Source organism: Rhinolophus ferrumequinum, chromosome 10 (assembly GCF_004115265.2).
Source record: "Rhinolophus ferrumequinum isolate MPI-CBG mRhiFer1 chromosome 10, mRhiFer1_v1.p, whole genome shotgun sequence".
Lineage (NCBI taxonomy): Eukaryota > Metazoa > Chordata > Mammalia > Chiroptera > Rhinolophidae > Rhinolophus > Rhinolophus ferrumequinum.
Genome location: NC_046293.1, coordinates 73,334,247 through 73,357,448, shown reverse-complemented (window position 1 = coordinate 73,357,448; position 23,202 = coordinate 73,334,247). Strand labels below are relative to the sequence as shown.

General features: G+C 36.4%; 1 protein-coding gene across 1 annotated transcript in view; it reads left to right on the top strand.

Moving 5' to 3' along the window:
* PAWR (pro-apoptotic WT1 regulator) overlaps positions 1 to 23,202 on the top strand; it is a 99,499-nt gene that overhangs the window by 58,413 nt on the left and 17,884 nt on the right. Inside the window, exons 3-4 of the mRNA XM_033118158.1 lie at positions 8,214 to 8,345; positions 19,071 to 19,105. Coding sequence (XP_032974049.1) covers positions 8,214 to 8,345; positions 19,071 to 19,105 — 167 coding nt within the window. The remainder of the gene's footprint in view (positions 1 to 8,213; positions 8,346 to 19,070; positions 19,106 to 23,202) is intronic.

The window sequence follows — 23,202 nt, the reverse complement described above, 5'->3', positions numbered from 1 at the left end:
TTTTGCTGTTAGTGACATCCTCCAAAATATTGAGCAGCTTTTAAAAAAATAAATTACTAACAACCAAAATATTGTATTCCCTGGATCTATAGGGTAGTTGTCTTCCTGGAAAAATCTATGTATGTTTTAAAATCCTGTAAGCACCCCACCCTTGTTTCATAGAGGTAAAATGTGTTTAGGTTCAGATAATTATAAATTTTTCATATGCATAACTAGTCAATATTACATTCTAAATTCGAATGGGATGTTGGTCAGTTCTTTCTTAGAGGGACTAATTTTTCACATTGCAAGATACCCATTCCTTGCATCTGATCCATAAACCAGTAGGTCCCTTAGTTGTCCGTATGACCAAAAATTCCTCTACAGAATTCCATGCTTTGTAGACTGAATGGGAATCGTTGGGCTAGAGTATTGTGGCCAAAGGAGAAACTTGCTCCTGAGAGGTTGTCAGAAAAGACACTAACCCGACGACGAGGCCCTAAGGTAGGAGAGAAATTAAACAATAAATAGCTTCCAGTTGAGAGAGGTTCAGGGGAAAGCTTTTTCAAGGAGCCAGCTAGGTTTCATTTTGCAGCTAAAGAGAACAAAATGTTAATCAGGAATTCCATGGGACGCAATGGAATGATTTGGACTAGAAAGGAGCTATGCAGGATTGAACCAGATTAGGCAATGGAGAGAGGAATGTGGAAATGAGAGTCTACAATGATGGATGAGACCCGGGAAAGCTTGGTTTGCTGTCAGTGACTAAGTAAACATAGAAATGAGGCCTGATAGAATTCCTTCAGAAAGTCCCTTTAAAATTAAAAAAAAAAAAAAAGTAAAAATGTTAACATACACAGAACTACAATGTAGATGAACCTTACATAACTTGTCATCCAGCTACAACATTCACCAATTCATGGCCACTCTTTTTCCTGCAACTCCCGGTAAGTCTGTGTTCTATAAAGTGACCCAGGACACTCACAGATAATATGACAAAAACATTTTACAAAAAAGTGCTCACTGATATTCTCTATTCTTTTTTGGTTCTTTTTCTTTATAAAAATTCAGTGCACTAAATGGATTTCATGACTGATGAGTAGGTTATTCTTGGCAATTATAAAATTGCTTATATGGTTAATAATTAAACTGCTTAGGTGGTAGTTTTGACTGCACCCCTCCATAACTTTATGCCCTTAAACTTGTTATCTAATTCTAATCCTCAGATTTCTCTCTATAAAGTACTACACACCACCGAATGTTTTTATGAGAATGATATGAAAAATACTAGATGTTTGTGCTTAACAGTGCCCTACACACCTAGAAAATATTCAGTTAATAGTAGATTCCATTACCATTTTAAGTGACGGCTGGAATTTCGAGTCTAGGTCTCTCTAATTCCAAAATCTGAGTTCTTAGCTTTTATTTTTCTAATCTAACTTACACTTTGCAGACAATTATAAAGAAAAAGAAAAATCAATCTAAAGATATTTATTGCATATGTTTTCTATCATTTATGTTTTTTTTCTATCTACGTCAAATTTTAAACATTTCCCATTTCTTCAAATCATATTCTACTACTTTGTTCCCTAAAGTCAGAAGTGTTATGCTCCTTAGAATAAAATATTTATCTAGCAACTGGATAAATAAAATATTTATCTAGCACAATTTTATTGTTATTTTTAAAACTGAATTATTTGTGGGATTGTCAGTCATATACAAAAGTAAGGAGAATGGGTGTGATGAAGTCCCCCATCCTTCAGCTTCAAAAATTAACAACTGCCCATGGGCTCTCAACCACAAGGTTGTCAGTTCAATTCCTCGAGTCCCGCAAAGGATGGTGGGCAGCGCCCCCTGCAACTAAGATTGAACACGGCACCTTGTGCTGAGCTGCCGCTGAGCTCCTGGATGGCTCAGCTGGTTGGAGCGCGTCCTCTCAACCTCTCAACCACAAGGTTGACGGTTCGACTCCCCCAAGGGATGGTGGGCTGCGCCCCCTGCAACTAACAACGGCAACTGGACCTGGAGCTGAGCTGCGCCCCCCACAACTAAGATTGAAAGGACAACAACTTGACTTGGCAAAAAGCCCTGGAAGTACCCACTGTTCCCCAATAAAGTCCTGTTTCCCTTCCCCAATAAAAAAATATTAAAAAAAAAAAAGAAACAAACAACTGGCCAGTTTTATTTATGCCACCACACACGACCCATTCTATCTCATGTTATTTTGAAGCAATTCTCAGATGGCACATTATCTCATTCTTAAATATTTCAGTATATATCTGTTAAAGGTAAGGAATATTTTTTAAACAAAAGAACAACATCACTGTCACACCTAAAAAACTTAAAAATAATTTCTTAATCTCATGAAACTCCTGAGATTTAATTTTATCATATATTCATTGTTCAAACTCTTGAAATGATAATTTTTAAAATAGTTTCCTTGAAGAAGGACGCAGATGAGGAAAATATGTTGGTGTTGATATGCTTATCCTTTGAGTTTTGGATTTATACCCCACCCCCCCGCTATCCCCCACGATTTATTAGTTGTAGAAACCTGCCATTTGTCTTTTAGAACAGGGGTGAGCAGAGGGTTGTTTCTGTATGATGAACTAAAAATGGTTTTTATATTTTTAAAGGGTTATTTTTTTTTAAATCAGATTACCTTATGTAGCCCTAGAAGACTTAAATATTTGCTTGTTGGTCTTTTGCAGTTTTCCAACCCCCACTTAGAGTTTCCCAAATCTGGATTTTCATGATTACATCTCCATGTTCTTCTGTCCTCTCTATTTCCTATAATTAGTAGTTGCATTTAGAGGCTTAATCAGATTTTGGTTCAGACTTTTTTTTTTTGACTCGTTTGTTCACTACCTCCACTATATTTCTTTTTCTGTGTGTCATATTTATTAAGTGTCATTTGCCTACAATAGTATGCTACTGTTTTAAGAGTGCAATTTGATGCATTTTGGCAAATGTACACAACTGGGTAAACCACCATGAGAATCAGGATATAGAACATTTCCATCACCCCTTCTGCCCTTTTCCAGTCAGCCCGCCTTCACAACCACAGATATGTTTTCTGTCAGTATGATTTTTGCTTTCTCTAGAATTTTATGAATGTGGACTGATGCAGTAGATAGTCCTCGTTTTCTGGTGTCTTTCACATAGCATAATGCTTTTGAGATTCATTCATTTTGTTACTGAGTAGTATTCCGCTGCGTGGCGGTACTAATAATTGTTAATCTGTTTACCAGATAATGCACATTTGGACTCCTTCCAGTTTTGGGCTATTACAAAAAACTCTGATTTTTTTTTTTGTACAAGTTTAAAGTGAACATGTTTTCATTTCTCTTGGTAATAACTAGGAGTGGAATTGCTGGGTCACATGGTAAATGTATATGTATTTAAATTTATAAGAAAATACCAAACTGTTTTCCTGTATAGCTGTACCATTTTTAGTTCCTGTTAACAATATAGAAGCTATTCAATTGTCTTAAATTCTCATTAGCACTTGGTATTGTCAGTCTTTAATTATCGTTGTTTCAGTAGGTATGTAGTGATAGCCCATTACGATTTTAATTTGCGTTTCCTTAATAACTAGTGATATTGAGCCTCTTTTCATGTATTATTTTGCAATTGCTATATTTTCTTGGTGGAGTGTCTTCAAATTTTTGCTTAGTTTTAATAATGCACTGAAATTTATCTTGGTATGTGGTGTGTGGAATAAATCCAGTTTCATTTTTTTAACACAGTTATCCAGTTATTCCCAAACCACATATTTAAAAAATCTGTCTTTTTCTACTGATGTGAATTTCCACGTTTATTGTAAACTCAATTTGTCTGTATATTTGGATCTTTCTAAGTTTTGTGTCCTATTCCTATGAGTTACTCTTTTTGAGTCCTATCATATTCCTATTACTTAAGAGTTTTTTGAATGCTAACTGATTACAATTTTATGAAGATACCCTAATATCCTTTTTATTGAGTTATTTTGTCAGATCTGTAGCAATGATATGAGTAGTTTTTTAAGAACATGTTTTAGCTTCTCTTTTTTTCAGCCTCAGTAATTTGTTATTACCAATGAAAATCATACATGTTTCTTTTTTGTTCAGGGGATTTATTTACTAAAATATTTAACGCTCTAAAATGCAGTTTTGGGAAAAGCAAAGAGCTTGATGAGATTTAATGATGCTTATTATCATCTGTTTAAAAGATGTTAATTCATAAAATCTGAATTTTTTTTTTGTAAGATTTTTATTGGGGAAGGGGAACAGGACTTTATTGGGGAACAGTGTGTACTTCCAGGACTTTTTTCCAAGTCAAGTTGTTGTCCTTTCAATCTTAGTTGTGGAGGGCGCAGCTCAGCTCCAGGTCCAGTTGCCGTTGCTAGTTACAGGGGGCACACAGCCCACCATCCCTTTCGGGAGTGGAACTGGCAACCCTGTGGTTGAGAGCCCGCGCTCCAACCAACTGAGCCATCCGGGAGGCAGCTCAGCACTAGGTGCCGTGTTCAATCTTAGTTGCAGGGGCCGCTGCCCACCATCCCTTGTGGGATTCGAGCAATTGAACTGGCAGCCTTGTGGTTGAGAGCCCACTGGCCCATGTGGGAATCGAACTGGCAGCCTTTGGAGTTAGGAGCTTGGAAGCTCTAACCACCTGAGCCACCGGGCCGGCCAAAATCTGACTTTTTCATTTCAGTTTCAAATAATCACTAAACCTGTTCTCATGAAACTTTATAATGGATATAAAATGAGAGAATAACTTTTACATGTTTACATTTATCTAGAAATGAGAGCTGGGAAGAAGGGATTCAGTCTCACATTATTGATATAAGTATAATGTAAAATCAGCATCGATTTTTTTTCATCTTTTCCCCTCCGAGATAAAAAGCTTATAATTCATAGAATTAAACTTTGAAAAATATTTAGGGTTCTTTTTGGTTCTCTTTTGCTAGCACTTAACTAAAAACAACTCTCTCTCTCCTAAGAATACCAGTCAACTATGTGCTTAAGAAAATTATTAATCTTTACAATAAATAGCAGATAGAAAACATCTTTACTCACCTTTGTCCATTAACTCAGTTCTTTTTTGCTTTCATTTTCTCATTTCTCACTATTTCTACCAAATTGTTCATCTGTGTGTGTTTATCACAGTTACGGAAGATAGCTTGTAGAATTTGCAGGATGCTTGTTAAAAGAACTGTACTGGTTGCTAGAAGAACTTAGAAGGGAAGTTGTGATTCATCAAGTAATCCGTATTCTAAACACTTGCTGGAATGTAAGATGCACACACACTAAACAGAGGTGGTATGTGTGATGAAAAGATCCCAGGTCAGTGGCTAATGGTGTTGCCATGGAAAAGAGCATTCGATTTTAACTTGGCGTGCCACAGTCTGTCTCCCTGATTTGTCTCATCTTGGTAACTCATTCATTCATTTATAAAACATTTACTGATTTACTGAAGAGGTTTTTTTTTTTTTTTTTTTGGTCTTTTAATGTGCTGATATGAAGGAGTCTACATGTATTGAGGGAATAGGAGGAGGGAAGGTTCCTGTTGAAGGCCTGGATCTCAGGAAATGAAAACAAAGAAGTAACATCCCAATGCTCGGGGAGTTCATGGCTACCTGCTTCAACTTTTACTTTCTGTCTATACTACTCTGAGTTAAGAATTGACGTTCTGTCCTATGGTCAGGTTTTTGCAGCCCGGGTACTGGGAAATGAGGGGTGATTGCTTTCAGAGTAAAAGACTAGAGCTGAGACTACTCTTTGTTCTTTCTAGGTCTTGTACTCTTGCTTCTCAGCCCCCGTAGTACCTTAAATAGTTGACTCTTGTCTCAGTACTATCTATTGAAGACTTGCTTTTAAAAAATTCTCTTTGCTGTTCTAGGACCTCTGCCATACAGTTTTCATTATTGTGGTTTTATACATTTAAATGTTAACTAGAGTGAGTGCTCTACCATAACTTTTTTTTAAAGTAGTTTTTCTGGTTGTCTTATGTATTTATTTGTCCAGGTGATCCACCCCTACTTTCCAAAATAAATTCCCTTAAGATTTCGATTGGCATTTTTATTCAGTTTATAAATTGATTTACAGATCATTGACACCATCGAAATATTTTTTCTCAATTTAAGAATAGGTTTTAATTTATATTTCTCAGTAAAGTTTTACAGTTTTTTAATAAAGGTTTTGGGTTTACTTTTATGGTTACTGTTAAATAAGCTAACTGGCTATTGGTGTTACTTTGGGAAGCTATTTTTCCGTACTTAGTGAAAAACCATCTCAAGGAACTCTAATAATTCTAAAATATTTTTAGTTTATTTTCTTGACAATATCATATCATCTGAAATGATGGAATTTTGCCTTCTTTCTAATGCTGAAATCTCTTGTTTTTCTTACCTAGTTTTATCAGGCAGTCCTTCCAGAGTGATTTCAACAACCATGTTGATAGTGGACATCAATGTCTTAAATATTATTTTGCTTTAAATTTCATCGATATTTTACTATTAAACGTGATACTCTATTGGTTTGAGAAAAATTTTTAAAAAGTCCTAAGAGAGATTCTTTTTCTAATCAGGACTAATTTCGTAAACTTTGGATACGCTTTACTAGATTTCTTGATTCTGTTTTCTACCTAGGATATATCATTTTTCATAGGATCAAATCGCCTACTATGTTGTTTAACTAGTCTCGCCACTTTTGGTCTTTGTCCCTATTAATCTGTACTGTGAATTGCTGTATACAGGTTTATTTCCCCCAAAATATATTTTGATCACTTTTATTTACAGGGAATTGTAGCACTAATGTCTTTTCGTGTTATGCAGTGACAGGCTTCTCAAGGCTACTTATTATTTATGTTTCTTTGCGATCAGAGCTTTTGCCTTTGCAGTCCTCATCTTTGTCAGAAACTGTGCAGGGTCTGAGACCTTCTCTTGCCTGCAGTCTAACATGTTACTCCGCTGTAGTTTCATGGATCCTGGCAGGAGACCCTAGTTTCCTGGGTCACAGTCAAGGACAGTTTATTACTCACAGCAGTGGCAGTCACCACAGTACCCTCATTTTTCTTGTACCAGTTACCCAATCCCTATTTCCCACAGGGTTACATGACTAGGGCTGGCTGACACCGGTACACACAGTTTCCTCTGACAGGAGAGGACCCTGAACCTTCTCTAAAATCTCAGCCTGCTGGTTTCTTGAACTCACCCCTTCGGTTCTTTTCCTTGACTTCCTCTCCACATCCTCCTAATTTAAGACTCCATGTCAGACAGATGCTTTCTTCCATATGCCCCATGGTGAACCGTGTGTCTTTCAAGGTGCTACTTATCTGTTATGACTCTCCTATTCCAGACGCTACAGTGACCCTTCTTGGTTTGCACAGTGGCCTCAAGTCTTTTCTTTTCGTACAGTTTGTAAGTTCTGTCATCTCTCCTGCCATTCTGTGCTTTGGTCAGTGTCTTAGTGGTTGCTGAGTGACTGCAGACGTGTTATTTATGTCTCTCACAGAACCCTGTAGGGCAGTGTATTGGTTGGGAATGTGTTCAGTTGTTAGAAATAGGTAACCCATTTGACAGTGAGTGTAATGGATAGAGTTTTGTTTCTTTCTGTTTTTTCTGGTGTTCTTTTTCATGTAAAAAGTGGAGCTAGGTAATGCTGGTGTTGATTCAGCATTTAAGCACCCTTTTAAACACCCTTTGCTATAGGTTTTTCCCTGTGTTCTTCCCACCATCTGAAGTTCTTTGCAGTTCCCAGTTATACCCATCCTTGAAATTATAAGCTCTTCTACAGAGTCTTTGAAGAAGATGTACTCTCCAGGTGAAAAAACTCCTGTATATACTCACACGTGCTACTAAGCTAGATGGTGGCCTTTATCCTATATATCTTCCCGCTAGACTATAAATTCCGTGTCTGTGATGTATCTTTTGTTATCCTCCAAAAGTGCTTTGTTTAAGGTAGACATAGTCTGTTTGTTTACTTGTTGAATGAATGATAAAGAATGAGTGAACCCTACCTGTAAGAAAACCCTGCGAAAAGATATGTCGGCAGGGGTGTGGCTATGGGCATTAAGCAGATAATTTAATTTACAGGAATTAAATGTACACATTGCTGAAAGGAACCACCTTTATTGTGTAAATTAGTTTCTGAAAGCACAAATATGTCTAATGATACCAAATGTATCTTCACATACTATTAAAACGTTTCATTAATATATGGAAGTAAAATGGTAATTTTCCTTTCTTTCAGTGCTTAGATGAATATGAAGATGATGAAGCAGGACAGAAAGAGCGGAAACGAGAAGATGCAATTACACAACAGAACACGATGCAGAATGAAGCTGTCAGCTTATTAGATCCAGGCAGTTCCCATCTGCTACAGGTGAGCATTTAAAAATACCAGGATGGGGGCTGGTTCGGTGGCTCAGGCGGTTGGAGCTCCGTGCTCCTAACTCCGAAGGCTGGGGTTTGATTCTCACATGGGCCAGCAGGCTCTCAACCACAAGGTTGCCAGTTCGGTTCCTCGAGTCCCGCAAGGGATGGTGGGCTCTGCCACCTGCAACTAAGATTGAACACGGCACCTTGAGCTGAGCTGCCTCCTGGATGGCTCGGTTGGTTGGAGCGTGTCCTCTCAACCACAAGGTTGCTGGTTTCAACTCCCGCAAGGGATGGTGGGCTGCGCCCCCTGCAACTAGTAACGGCAACTGGACCTGGAGCTGAGCTGCGCCCTCCACAACTAAGACTGAAAGGACAACAACTTGAAACTGAACAGCACCCTCCACACCTGGGATTGGGGGGGACAACAACTTGACTTGGGAAAAAAAAAGTCCTGGAAGTGCTCACTGTACCCCAATAAAGTCCTGTTCCCCTTCCCCAATTAAAAAAAAAAATCTTAAAAAAAAAAAAAGAATTAGAACATTACCAATGATTTCCATCTCTTTGTTAAAAAAAAAAAAATACCAGGATGTCACCAGCCATTTTAATGATAATTTTTAAGTTACTACTAATAATTTTTCTAGTCTCATTTTGGTAGCATTGGCTCCACTTAAGTATTTTCAATGGGTTTAACTACCGATATTCCTTACATCCAAATACTTTTTTGCCTTAAGCAGTGTTTGTTCTTTATTTCCTGATCAGTGAATGTTTGCTATTTAACTAATAAGCAGGTATAAACAGTGTCAATTGTAAAAACAACCAAGAAAAATAATTACCTCTTTGCTTTTAAAAAAGTAAGAATCAGTAAGTTTAAGGTTCTGATCTAGGTTGATACTTGCATTAGAATTACGTAGCAAATAAGGAGTTGAACAACAGGTTTCTATAAAGTCAAATGTTTAAACATAATAATAAAACACCAAATTGTGAATTCCCAGAAACATCTACATTTCTGTGTAATTATAAGATACTTTTTTAAAGTAACATTTAACTCAGTTTTAATTAGCTGTTATTTTGAGTTCTTGTGGCACATAAAATTGGGAGTTGATGGTATTTGGATACCTCAGTATAAAGCAAATCACTGCAGAATCATTTAATATAAACAGTAATTGGGCACGATCTTGATATAATCTAACCTTAATTTGATGACATTTTGAGATCTTAAGCTACTGTGTTGTCTTTTTAGAATTACAGTTTTGACTTTTTAATGAATTTTATTAAGATACCACTTTAAAAGGAGTTTCCAAGTAGTACACATGTCTACCCATTTTATTGATGAAAAAAATGAAATATAAACTTGTAAGTTTTTTTATAAACTTATAAAAAATGAAATATTAATTTGCAAGGTTATGATAAAAGGCATTTGGTGGCAGAGAGAAGCAAATTATTGTAAAGTGGTTTGGAAATGCAGATGTAAAACTTCTTTCTCTTCTGCTCTTTGAGGCAGATAATATTGACATGAAGAATTGTTGAGTGATGCAGGTTTATCTTTTCTCCTGTAGCCAAGTTGCTACTTCTAGGACAAGTAGTACCTATTATAAATAACATGGAATAAGCTAACAAGCAGTGTTTCAGCATCTGTATGACTGTTCAGAAACTAAAATGTCTTTGTATCCTTTGTCTGACAAAGTTGAAATTAAATCTGGGTCTGTTCCAGTTGAAGATACAGGCTTAATTTATTAGGATAGAGACAATGTATCATTTTAATGAAGAATCTAGACCTGTTTAATTCTTGGTCATACCGCGTCCTCTGGGATACTCAAATAACATCAGGCAGCAGCTTTTAGAAAGAGGACTGATTTCTTTCTGTCGAATGAAGGCTTTACCCAGTCAAAGCTGGGGAGCCTTGTGTTAGAATACATGGCTTATTCCCAAATATATACCCAGATATGGAACAGCCTCAGCTAATCTGGGCTCTTTGAGGTGATTTTTGCCTCATCCAGCTTATCTTCCTTCCTGTAGCTTTTCTGATCTCTTTCTAAGGCCACTCTGTATTTCTTTCATTTTTATTTACTTATTTGTTACATTAGCAGTTAGGATGTGACTCATTTTTTACCTTGGCACCAAGTGTCTGTTTTGTCAGGCTATGTGCTTAGGATGAAAGTGGGGCTAAGACTCTTCCATGGGTCCCAGATTGTCTCATTGAAGTTGTGGTGGGAACAGGAACTCCTCTGTCTACATAGTTGACTCTCTCTGAGTTACTGCCTAAATTCATATAGTCTTTTACTCCTGTAGGATAGCTATTTATTTACAACTCCAACTTAAAAAAAAAAAAAAAAAAGGAGAGAGAGAGAGAGAAAATATTGGCATCTTTAGTTGATTTAATACTTTTTAATAGGACAGAAAGAAAGACTTTGTTTTAGCGTTATCTGTGAATCTGAGTCATTTAGTGAAATAACTCTTTAAAAATGAAGGATCAAATGGAAGGATCAAAAAGGAAATATGAATTTGATAAAACAGTATGCTTTGGGAAAGGTTAGCATGTTTTTAAGTTTCTGTTTGACATTTTTCAAATAATAATGTTAATAAAAAAATGATAATTTTAAAAGGTTTCTTATTTTTAGCTATGATTTTACACATAACCATGTTTTCTAGATAATCTAGATAAAATTTTTATATATTAATTCTCTGATTAAATAATACATGATCAATGGAAAATTGGAAAAATAATAAAAATGTAGAGAAAGCGACAATTAGGTAGTTTGGTCTATTTCTTTACTCTCTGTAATAAATAGTTATGAACTATTTATTAAATTTTAAACTTTAACTTAATTTATTACCAAAGAAGCATATAGTCACAGGGTAACAAAATGAAAAAATACAAAAGCACATATGGTTAAAAAAAAAAAATCTCCCTTAGCTACATGGTTACCTTCCTTGAAGGCAACTAGTGATTTTTTTTTTCTTGCATATCTTTCCAGAGTTAGTCCATAAACAAATTTATATATGTATGTATATGTCTGTACAGAGATTCCTTAAATATAAACACTCTTTTTTGCATCTTGCTCTTTTTACTTATTGTGGAAAGTCTTTGTAATAATATGTAAAGAGCTTGCCTGTTATTTTTTGCAAATGCAGTATATTCTATTTTATAGATGTACATAATTTTTCTAACTAATTTCTGTTGATGGTCATTTAGGCTTAAAATCTTTTTCTAATACAAATAATGTAGTGGTGTTTCAGTATGTTGTTCCGTATATATGTATGTACAGTAGGATAAAATCCTAGCTCTGGAATTTCTGGGTGAAAAGGAATGTGGTATTTCCAAAGTGTTCTTTGTAAGTGTCGCAACATGAACATTTTTTCATGTTATTTAAAACTCTTCGTGTATTATTTTCAGTGGGATAGAATTTTCTTTTTTGATGTGCGTAATACTTAAATTTCCCATTAATGGAAAGTCGCAGTGGTTAAAGTTTTTTACTATTGTAAATAATACTAGAATTAACATCTCTGTAGATTAAAATTTTTGTGTTTGAATTATTTTCTTTGGCCATATTTCCAGAGATAAACTTACTGGGCCCAAAAACAAAGCATCATAAGCATTTCTGACACATACTGCCTAAATTACTTATGGAAAAAGGTTTGTCAGTTTATATAATCTTTGGCATTTTGTTAAAGGGCATTTGTGAGTTTTATGTTCCTCTTTTTATTTGATTTACTAATTTATCTTTTAAAAACAATCTCAAGCTTGCTGAAAAGTTGCAAGTCCTATACAGAGAACTTTCCTCCCTAAATTGTTTAAGTTGCTAACCTGATGCCCTTTTAACCCAATACTTTACTGTGTGTTTTCTACATAACCACAACATAGCTCTTAAAAATAGGAAATTAAAATTGACACATTCTTACCATTTAGACCTTATTCAAGTTTTGCCAATTTTCCCAATCATGTTTTAAATTACAGCAAAACAGTCTAATTCAGAGTTATGTGTTGTATTACTTGCCATATCTCTTTAGTTTCTTTCAGTCTGGAATAGTTCCACAGTCTTTCTTAATTTTAACTCTTTTAAAGACTATATGACAGTAATTTTATGATATGTCCTTCAATTTGGGTTATCTAAGGTTTACTTATAATTAGATTCAGGTGATATGTCTTAGTCAAGAATGTTACAGAACTGATGTATGTTCTCATTGCGTATCCTGTCAGGAGGCACTTGATTTTAATTTGTTCCATTGCTGATGATGAGCACTTTGGTCGTGTGATTAAGGTGGTGTTTGCCCGGCTTTACTTCCCCTTAAAAAAGTATTTTGTGGATAAGTGCTTTGAACCATTTAGATCTCTTAATCCCCATCAAACTTTCTGTCTCTATCTACTTATCTATTATGTCTATCTAGTTATATCTATATATTTGTATCAAGTCACTATGACCTAGTTTATCTGATAGGTTATAACCTGTTACCATCTATATTTGTTTTTTATTGCTGCTGTGACAAATTACCACAAACCTGGTATCTTAAAACAATACAAATTCATCATCTTAACAGTTCTGTAAGTTGGAAGACCTATGAGGTGTGATCAAACAATATGGTGAGTGTTTAAGTAAAAAAAAATTATTACAGTAAAAGGCAGTAATTGTCATTAATCTGTCTCAAAATACTCCCCCTCATTTTGAACACACTTATCCCATTGTTCTTGCCACTTTCTGAAGCAGTTCTGGAAGTCCTCTTTCGTCAGTGTTTCTAGTTGTGCTTTCGTGGCTGCCTCGATGTCCTGAATCATTTTGATTTTGGGGAAGAGCCAGAAGTCGCATGGTCAGATCAGTGAATAAGGTGGATGAGGACACATCGTAATGTTTTCATTTGACAGAAATTGCCATACTAGAAGGGAGGTGTGACATGGGGTGTTGTCATGATGGAGGATGATTTATGGCACACTTTAAAACACACCCTTTCTCAACTTTCTCTGGTGTAGTTCACACAAGACTGACAGCACTAAACAAGTTAAAACTTGTCACACACTTTTTACTAAAGTTCGACATACCGCTTCCCGTATTGAAGATCCCTGCCTTTCCGTTGGATGGCACTTGGCAGCAGCATTCACTGTATGTTGTGATCACAACAGAAAGGCTCCATGTCACACATCGCTTCTGGTACTGCAATTTCTGTCAAATTAAAACATGACGGTGTGTCCTCGTTCACTTTCTTCACCCGATCTGGCACCATTTGACTTCTGGCTCTTCCCCAAAGTCAAAATGACCATGAAAGGCAAACTTCTTGAATTGATGCAGGACATCGAGGCAGCCACGACAGCGCAACTAAAGACTCACGAAGGAAGACTTCTAGAACTGCTTCAGAAAGTGGCAAGAACGGTGGGATAAGTGTGTTTGAAGCGAGGGGGAGTATTTTGAGGGGGATTAATGGCAATGTGTCTTTTACTGTAATAATTTTTTTTAATTGAAACATTCACTGTAGGTTTTGATCATGAGTCATACATGGGCCTCATTGTGCTAAAATCAACGACTAAAACCATACGCTCAAATCAGGGCTGTCTTCCTTTTTGGAGGCTCTAGGGGAGAAACAGTTTCCTTGCCAGCTCCTACCAGCTACCCTATTCTTTGGCTAATGGACCTTTTCCTCCTACAGAGCCAGCAACAGCGGGTTGAGTCCTTATTACATCATGTCATTCTGACCTTTCTTCTTAGTCATAGCTCCCTCTGACCTTCTTATGCCTCTCTTCCGCTTTTAATGACCCTTCTGATTACATTGGGCCCAACAAATAATCCAGGATAATGTGCCAATTTAGGATCGTTGATTAGCAACATTAATTTCCCTTTGCCTTGTAACCTACGGTGTTCGAAGGTGTTAGGGATTAGGATGTGGGCGTCTCTGACGGTCATTATTCTGCCTACCATAGTGTCATTGTTTATTTTGATGTTTAAATTATCCCAGATTAACCAGTGGGAGCCCCTCGAAGCTTTCATATCTTTTGCCACATCTTCATCATTCTTGTAATGCTTCCTTGTTCTGGCATAATAAGATGTTATACAGGCTCATCTTTAACTTTCTTACTCCTCTAACTTTTCCTTGGAAGCAGCCATTTGTCTAAGGAAGCATGATTCCTCTTACTGGAAAATGGTATTTTGAAGCCAAGATCTGGGCTGTAGGTAAGTTCATGTTACTGAGATAGCTCCATTCCTAGTTCCTCTCTGTGCAGGCCTACAAAATACATGTCTGTATATGTGTGTACGTATGTGTAGGTGCACACACACACACATACACACACACTGCTGCCTGCCTACCTGTCTACCTGGGTACATCCATCTATCTGTAGATACTGAAACTAATTTATACCATTACCTCCAATTCTAATTAATGTTATAGGGTTTATTCTGGTATTTGTAACTCCTTTTTGTGATGTAGAGAAAGCTATTTCCTGTTACCCTTAACATGTTTTCTTATTCATTCAGTTCCGCTGTATGTAACCTGTGTCCCATGACCACACCTTCCCCACACTTCCACCCTCTGACTTCCCATGTTGGCTCTCCCCGTGTGTGAACACTCCTCACTGTCTGCAGGCTTAGGCCTCCCTTGTGAGGCTGCAGGATGTCCCCCTTACCCTGCTTGCCGTCTGTGGATTCCCTCCTTACACCGCCTAGCTTCTGCCATCCTGGGGCACGCTCCTCTATCGCCCTGAGGGTCTTTCTTTGTTCCTGCTCAGACTCTGAGACCTCATGCTGGATTGCTCTTCATTGGGGACCCCTCATCAACCTGATTAGGTTTGGACACTGCCAGGCTAGGCTACCACTCTGTGGACACACTATCCTGTTTGGGCACTGGCACGTCACCCCTGGTCATCCCTCTGTGGAGCTGTTCTCTGCACCCTGCACAGGCCGTGAATTCCCCTTGCCAGACCACCTTTTTGAGGGTGCATTGTCTTTACCCTTCTGGGGATCTGAAACCCTATTCTGGGCCACCCTTCTAAATGGATGACCATCACACCCTGCTTGGGGCTATTGATGTCCCTTTATGTGACTCCCTTTCTGACCTTGCCTTAGGACTGATAAACTGCCATCTCTTTCCTGCTTTGTAGACACACTCCTTACTCTGCTCAGTCTCTGATTTCTCAGGCCAGGCACGTCCCACCTGCTGTATGGACACTCTGCTCAATATGTGTGGACTCTGATTCTCTATGCCAAGCACTCTTCTTCATGTAGGGTTCCGGTACCCCACTCAGGCCACTGTGTTTCTGTACCACCTTGCTCTGTCCCACCTAATGGCTTTAGAACAGAATCGTTCAGGAAAGAAAGGGAAATGATGAATTATTCCTTCTTAAATTTTTGTTAATTTGATAAAGTTCTTGTTTTATTTTGTATTTTCTAGTTATTTTATCAATTATACTTACAGATATTTTGTTCTACACTCATCTTCAATCTATCTTGCTATGTTGTCTACACCAGTGTAGTGTAGATATTTTAACTTAGTCTTGAGGGCCAGTTAGCACGTTATGCCTTAATTTTACTGAGGGCTGGCTATGGTTTTGTTGCTAATTAGTTTATTTGAATAACTTAACTACTGTTTTGCTGTATTCTGTTGAATCTGTATTTGTCTGATCTTGCGTCATATATGCTTTTATATTTGTTTATACTTGGCAAGTTCTGGTCAGCCAGTATACCTATAAAGACAGTGCTCATGGGATTTCCTTCTTGACCATTCTCAGCTTACATACAGCAGAGTGTTTGTTTAAACTTACACAAAACAGTTTGTGCTCTGCCAACATTTTCTAAGCTCTACATAGGTCTTTACCCCTCCTGTTAGTAATATAAACCATCATTGCAAGGAAGATTATTTCAGGAAAAGTATATTTAATATCAGTTGTATAACAGACTTTGGAGTTATTGGAAGGTCTAATTACATAGTCTTTGAAACTTTTAAAACCAGTATCAGTCTTAGCAGTTGTGTTTTTTATAAGCAGTTTCAGTGATAACTGGCATTCTTCCTTTTCCCCCCACATTTAGAATTGAATTGCTAACTTTAACAGTTAAAGTAATTATTAATTTGTCATCCTTTGTTTGGAAATCTTTGTGGCCACAGAAATATAGAGGCTTCTAGTTAACAAATCTAAGGTAGAGTGTATATTTGTATAGAATTTTGTTTTAATGTGTAGAAACATCAAATCTAAGGGGTGGTTACCTGCTTCCCATGCGTTTTCAAAATCGACAGTTACAGATGGAGTTTAAAGTGATCTCTATACCCTTGCCAAAAAGAGAAAACTGGGCATATCTTGAATAAGAAATATAGATAAAAAATCTGCTTTACGTATCTAAGTGACCAGTAATTAATCGTTTTAATCCAATTATTATGCTTTCAAAAATAATTCACAAACTAGATTTTATAAAGTATGTTCTTTGTTGTTATTCACTAGAGATTTCATATTTTTACAAATAGGAGATCTATTTACATGTTTGGTATACAAAGTACAAAGATTCATCTGCCTCATCTTTAGGGGCACCATTTTAATGACAGGCAGATAAGAAACTCTCTAAAGTTTACTTGCTAGGCTTTTGTCACTGTCCCTGCTGTAAGAACAGCTGATGCCCAGGGAGGGTTAAAGTGTCTTTGAACCAACTGTCAAAGCATGGCTTCCCCAGAGGTAATCCTGCTGAGGGGTCAAGCCCACAAATGTGGATATTTTGATATCCTGTCACCTGGTGACTTCCTGCAATTGGTTAATTTCAAAGGAGTTGTGCTAATTGTTTTACTCACTTAATCTCCAAAACAACCCAATAAAATAGACATTGTTGTTATTCCCGTTTTAGAGATGAGGAAACTGAAACTGATAAAAGTTAAATAATTTACCTATGATCCCACAGCTACGGAGTAGCCTTTGGGGTTGGAACTTGGATCTAAATCTTTCTCTTAACCGTATGGTTTGCTGTACTGTTTCCCCACTTTGATGTGTCCTTAATGCCCCCATGCAGTCAGTAGTTGCTGTTTCAGTTTGGAATCTGGTCATCTTCTAAAGGAAGCTTACTCTCTGATTTTAACCATATCAGAAATTCCTTAATTGTAGGATCTCTCTTGGAGATGTTTAGGGAGTCACTAGAAAAAAGAGTTATGGTCATTTTTAAAAAGACCATTTAATTTTGACCAGTTTTATTAAAATGAAACTGTAAAAATACAAGGTGTGATCAAACAATACGGTGAATGTTTAAATAAAAAAATAATATTAAAATACACTTTGCCATTAATCCCCCTGAAAGTACTCCCCCTCCCTTCGAACATACTTATTATCCCATCATTCTTGCCACTTTTTGAAGCCGTTCTGGAAGTCCTCTTTCGTGAGTGTCTTTAGTTGCGCTGTCCTGGCTGCCTCAATGTCCTGAATCATTTTGACTTTGGGGAAGAGCCAGAAGTTACACAGTGCAGATCCAGTGAACAAGGTGGATGAGGACACACTGGAATGTTTTATTTGACAGAAATTGCGGTACCAGAAGTGAGGTGTGACATGGAGCGTTGTCATGATGGAGGTGAAACCGTTTGCTCATTTCATGTTAATGTGTTGTTCGTGATCCATGATTTCCGGCACACTATAAAACACACCTTCTCTAACCCTAGCTCACACCCGACTGCCTGCACTGAACAAGTTGAAACTTGTCACACACTGTTACTAAGATTTGATGTGTTCCTTCCCGTATTGAAGGTCCCTGCCTTTCAGTTGGATGGCACTCGGCAGCAGTATTTACCGTATTTCTTGATCATAATGAAAGGCTCCATGTCACATATCACTTCTGGTATATGGCTATTTATGTCAAATAAAAACATTACGGTGTGTCCTCATCCACTTTATTCACTGGATCTGGCACCGTGTGACTTCTGGTTCTTCCCCAAAGTCAAAATGAAATGACCATGAAAGGTAAATGTTTTGAATTGATTAAGGACATTGAGGCAGCCACGATAGCACAACTAATGACACTCACGAAAGAAGACTTCCAGAACTGCTTTAGAAAGTGGAAGGAACAATGGGAGGTGTTCTAAGTGAGCGGAAGTATTTTGAGGGGGATTAATGGCAATATGTCTTATACTGTAATAATTTTTTAAAAATTTGAACACTCACGGTATTTTTTGATCACATCTCATATTTGGAGATTAAAAGACCTCCAAAGACCTGGGCTGTTAAAAGACGGAACAGAGAAATGACTGTCCAGTTAGTTGCAGGGAAATAATTTTTTCACTTCAATGGTTAATGTTAACTTTTTAGCAATCTTTTTTTTTTGATAGTTTAGAATCAGCATGAAAAATACTCTCATTTTTAATTTTCAGCTGTCTTTAAAAATAAGCAATAATTATATATGTGGTGAATTGGATCTTTTTATAAAATTGAGGGCATAAAACAGACAGGAAGGGATTATAATCATGCATTTTTTTCAGTGTTCATTGACTTTAAAAATATTTGAAGCTTATGGTTGATGAATGATGCTCCTTTTGTCCATTTTCTGAGCTTTTAAAATGCTTTCAAATTAAAAATATAATTTGAAAAAACTGATTGGTTTCGTCTGACAAATCAGATGTGGGGTCTTGTTTTGTTTGATCAGCAATGTGAATTTTTAGAAGTAATGGTTAAGTGTTCCAAATTAGTTTCTTTCAAAATTAGACATTCTCTACCAACTGTTTTATATAATCTGGAATTGTATGCTTGCACACACACCCAAACTGATGTGTCATTATTTTTACTTCACAGGAGCCATCTAGAACAGTTTCAGGCAGATACAAAAGGTAAGAATCCTTAAGTTATGATTTACAACATATTGTAGACATGAGTGTAATGTCTGTCTCACCATGGTTAACTAACTAGAACTGTTCCAAGCAGCTTTTTGAAAAATAAGAAAAATAAATTACACTGTAGGCAGGAATGTAATATCTGTCTAACCATAACTTATTCTGACATACCTTGCAGCCTTTGAATACTGTGCACAACCATGAATTTGTATGGGTCTGATGAACTTAGCAAAATAAAATTAGAATCATTTTCCGTTATGTATTTAACATTGAAAATATACCTGTATTAGCTTGGACTGCCATAACAAAATGCAATAGACAGGATGGCTTAAACAGAAATTTATTTTCTCGTAATTCTAGAGGCCAGAAGTCAGAGATCAGAGTTTGGCCAGTTTGGTCAGATTCTGGTCAGAGCCTTTTCCAGGTCACACACTGACAACTTCTCTTTCTGTCCTCACTTGGTGGGAGGGGCTGGGGAGCGCTGCTGGGTCTCTTTTATAAGAGCACTGACTCCCCTCATGAGGACTCCACCTTCCTGACCTAAGCGCCTTCCAAAGGCCCTACCTCCTAATACCCTCGCATTGGGGGTTAGGATTTCAACATATGAATTTGGGTAATGAGTAATGCTTTTTACCAGAAAAAGTGTTCCAGTGTGTGCATATGTATAGGGAAAAAATCAGAATTAGGTATGAGAAGTTGTTGAATGGAAATGCCTAGAATATTAGCTTCCTTCTTTCCTATTGAAGCCATAAAGGTTGCCGAAGATGTGGTCATACTTGTGCTAATTGTACAAGTAGGAATGATTGTAAATCTTATCAAGTGCATATAATGTCTACCATAGATGAGGGAAGTAGGGTTAAAGAGGTAGAATAATTTCTTTGGGGTTACAAAGCTAGTCAACAGCAGACTCTAGATTGAACTCACGCAAACTAACTCCAGAATCTGCATACTTGCACAAGACCATGTAGATTTTATACATGTGAAAACTTTGTTTTTCTCTGTTTGTCTGTTAAAGTTTAAAATCTTTAAAATATTTGGTCAAAAGTATTGGTTAGTCCATCTAAAATAATGCATTGATTAACAGGAGCTCTAATTTTAATGTTTGGTAATTTTTATATAACATGAATAGTTTAAAATGGAAAGAATTTCTTTTGCAAGAACTCATTGCCAATCAAATAGGTATAATTTGGCTTATTTTCAGGCCACATTCTCAAACCAAAAAAGTTTTTATCATCAGTTTTGATTTGGTAAATAAAGATAAACTTCAGTAACTTATCAAGTTTGTTGTATGAATCACAACATATTTCATTAAATGATAAACCTTAAATTATGATCGACACTCTTCAGATTTGTGTTCTTTTTTAAAATTTATTTTTCAGTTACAATTGACATGTAATATATTAGTTTCAGCGTACAACATAGTAACTAGACATTTATATGTCTTACAAAGTGATCACCCCGATAAGTCTAGTACCTGTCTGACATACATTGTGTTCTTTAATTAGAATCAGTAGGGGAATGATTTTCTTATAGGTCTTCATCAGAAGCTTTACTTACATATTATGGTGTTAAATCAGGAAGAAATTTGGTTTTCCATTTGTTTTAGATCATTATATTACTTGTGGCCTGTTTTTTTTTTATTCTCATACTTGTACTTTTTTATTCTCATAACCTAGAGCATGTAGTTTGTTTTCAGCTTTCAAATGTTTAGCTTTGTTTAGTGTTATAAGAGAAAAAACTTTTTTTAAGTTTCTAATCATTATTCACCGACAGCAACTTATAGTTGGAATACTGTATAAAAAGAAAAGGACATTGACAAAAAAGTAACACCTAGAATCTATATCTGAATTTATCAAATCCTTATCTAGAGGAATTTTTTATATTGTGCATCAACAGCTCACTGTTTTCATTAGTCTGTCAGCAAGTTGTAGCAATGACTAAAGCGTGGATGTTTCTTGGTGAGGGTGTTTGCTGACTAATGGGGATCAAAACAAGGAGAAATGGGCTAAAGGGTAGAAATTGGCATCATTTGTTAGAAAATATTTTCAGTAAGTAACATACATATAGCTGTACATACTCTTAAAAAGTCAGAGGGTCCAAGCAACCACAATACTAGTTTGCCTGTGTGGTGTTATAAATTGTGAATTAAATATTTTTTTGTTACCAGTATCAAGAATGTACTTTTTGAGCTTTGAATCTATTAAGAACTCACTCTTAATTATGCCATACAGTCAGTGGTCCCTCCTTACCCACAGGGGTTATGTTCCAAACCCCCATCGGATGCCTGAAACCGTGGATTCTGAACCCTTTATATACTTATGTACCTATGATAAAGTTTAATTTATAAATTAGGCACAATAAGAGACTAACAACAATAGCTAATAATAAAATAGAATAATTATAAACAATATGCTGTAATAAAAGTTATGTGAATGTGGTCTCAAAATACCTTACTGTACTGTACTCATCCTTCTTGAGATGAAGTGAGGTGAGTGATGTAGGTATTGGGACATTAGGCTACTGTTGCTCTGATGATTCTTAACAAGCACGGGATGGCTTCTCTATGGCAGCTTCTCTATGGTATCTCTGAATCGCCAGCATCACTACTCTTGTGCTTTGGAGCCATTATTAAGTACAACAAGGGGTGCTTGAACACAAGCACTGTGGTACCTCGACAGTCGATCTCACACCTGAGAAGGGTAGTAAATGGCTAGTGGGCGGGTAGTGTACATAGAGTGGATACACTGGATAAAGGGATGGGTCACATCCAGGATGGTGTGACATTTCATCACACTACTCAGAATGGCTCAAAATTTAAAACTTATGAATTGTTTATTTCTGGAATTTTCCATTTAATATTTTCAGAACACAGTTGACCACAGGTAACTGAAATTTCAGAAAGTGAAATTTCTGAATAAGAGAGGGCTACTGTATTTTATTGAATTGACTCTTATCAAGAGCATCTCTAACATATTCACTGATCTTTTTAAAACCTGTTTAAATAACTTTGAGGAACTATAGTCATCCCTCAGGATACGCAGAGGATTGGTTCCAGGACTCCACTCAGATACCAAAATGGGGGGATATACAAGCCCCTTATATAAGCCTGTGCATTCTCCTGTATACTTTAAATCATCTCTAGATTATGTATAATACCTAATACAATGTAAATGCTATGTAACTAGTTGTTATCTGTATTTATTAGGGAATAATGACAAGAAAAAGGTCTGTACATGTTCAGTATAGATGCGACTATCATAGGCCTAACTACATAATAGTACTCGTCAGCAACAATGTAATACTTTTTTCCCCTGAATATTTTGCATCTGAGGTTGGTTGAATTTATGGATGCAAAACCTTCAGCTGTAGATGGCCAGCTTTATTTGGAGGGATGGCGGTCATGAAATTTCTAAAAATCAAAGTTTAGGAAAGGTGGATCAGTGTCATGTATGGTTTTTTCCCCCAAGAATTTCATTAATAGAATGTTCACTTGGTTAAGTTTATAGTGCATTGGTTAGTATAAAAAACATTTTTTAAAAGACAAGACAGATTGTTACATGTTTGGCTATAAATAGGATACCCTGCTTGGTGTGATATCTAAATAAAACCTTCATTCATTAAAAAAAAGGACAAGACAGTTCTGAATGACTTGCAAAGGACAAGATTAACCAGGATGTATAATTTACCATTCTTATTTAAGCATGTAATTTAATCATTAGGAATGGCACTCATTAAAAAACATGGGAAGCAAGTTAAGACAAATACTAAGTTTTATCATTCTCACATAGTAATTAACTGGTCCTTTTTGTTGTGACAAGTGTTTTTAATACAGTATTAATTATTAAGTAACATTTATGCAAAGTGCTTCTAAGTCATCCTCCCCTACAGTAACTTCAGTAGGTTACATTTATATGGCTTTTAATAGTATGCAAAGCACTATCACACACCTTACCTAACAGTAGGCTCAGTCAGCCAGCCTGACAGACCGCTTTCCAAAATAAGGAAAAAGGCTTTAGTTCTGTGAATCTTTTATTGTACCACATTCCCTCTGAGCAGAAATTAGTTAAGTTACAAGAGAGGAAATATTTTTTTAA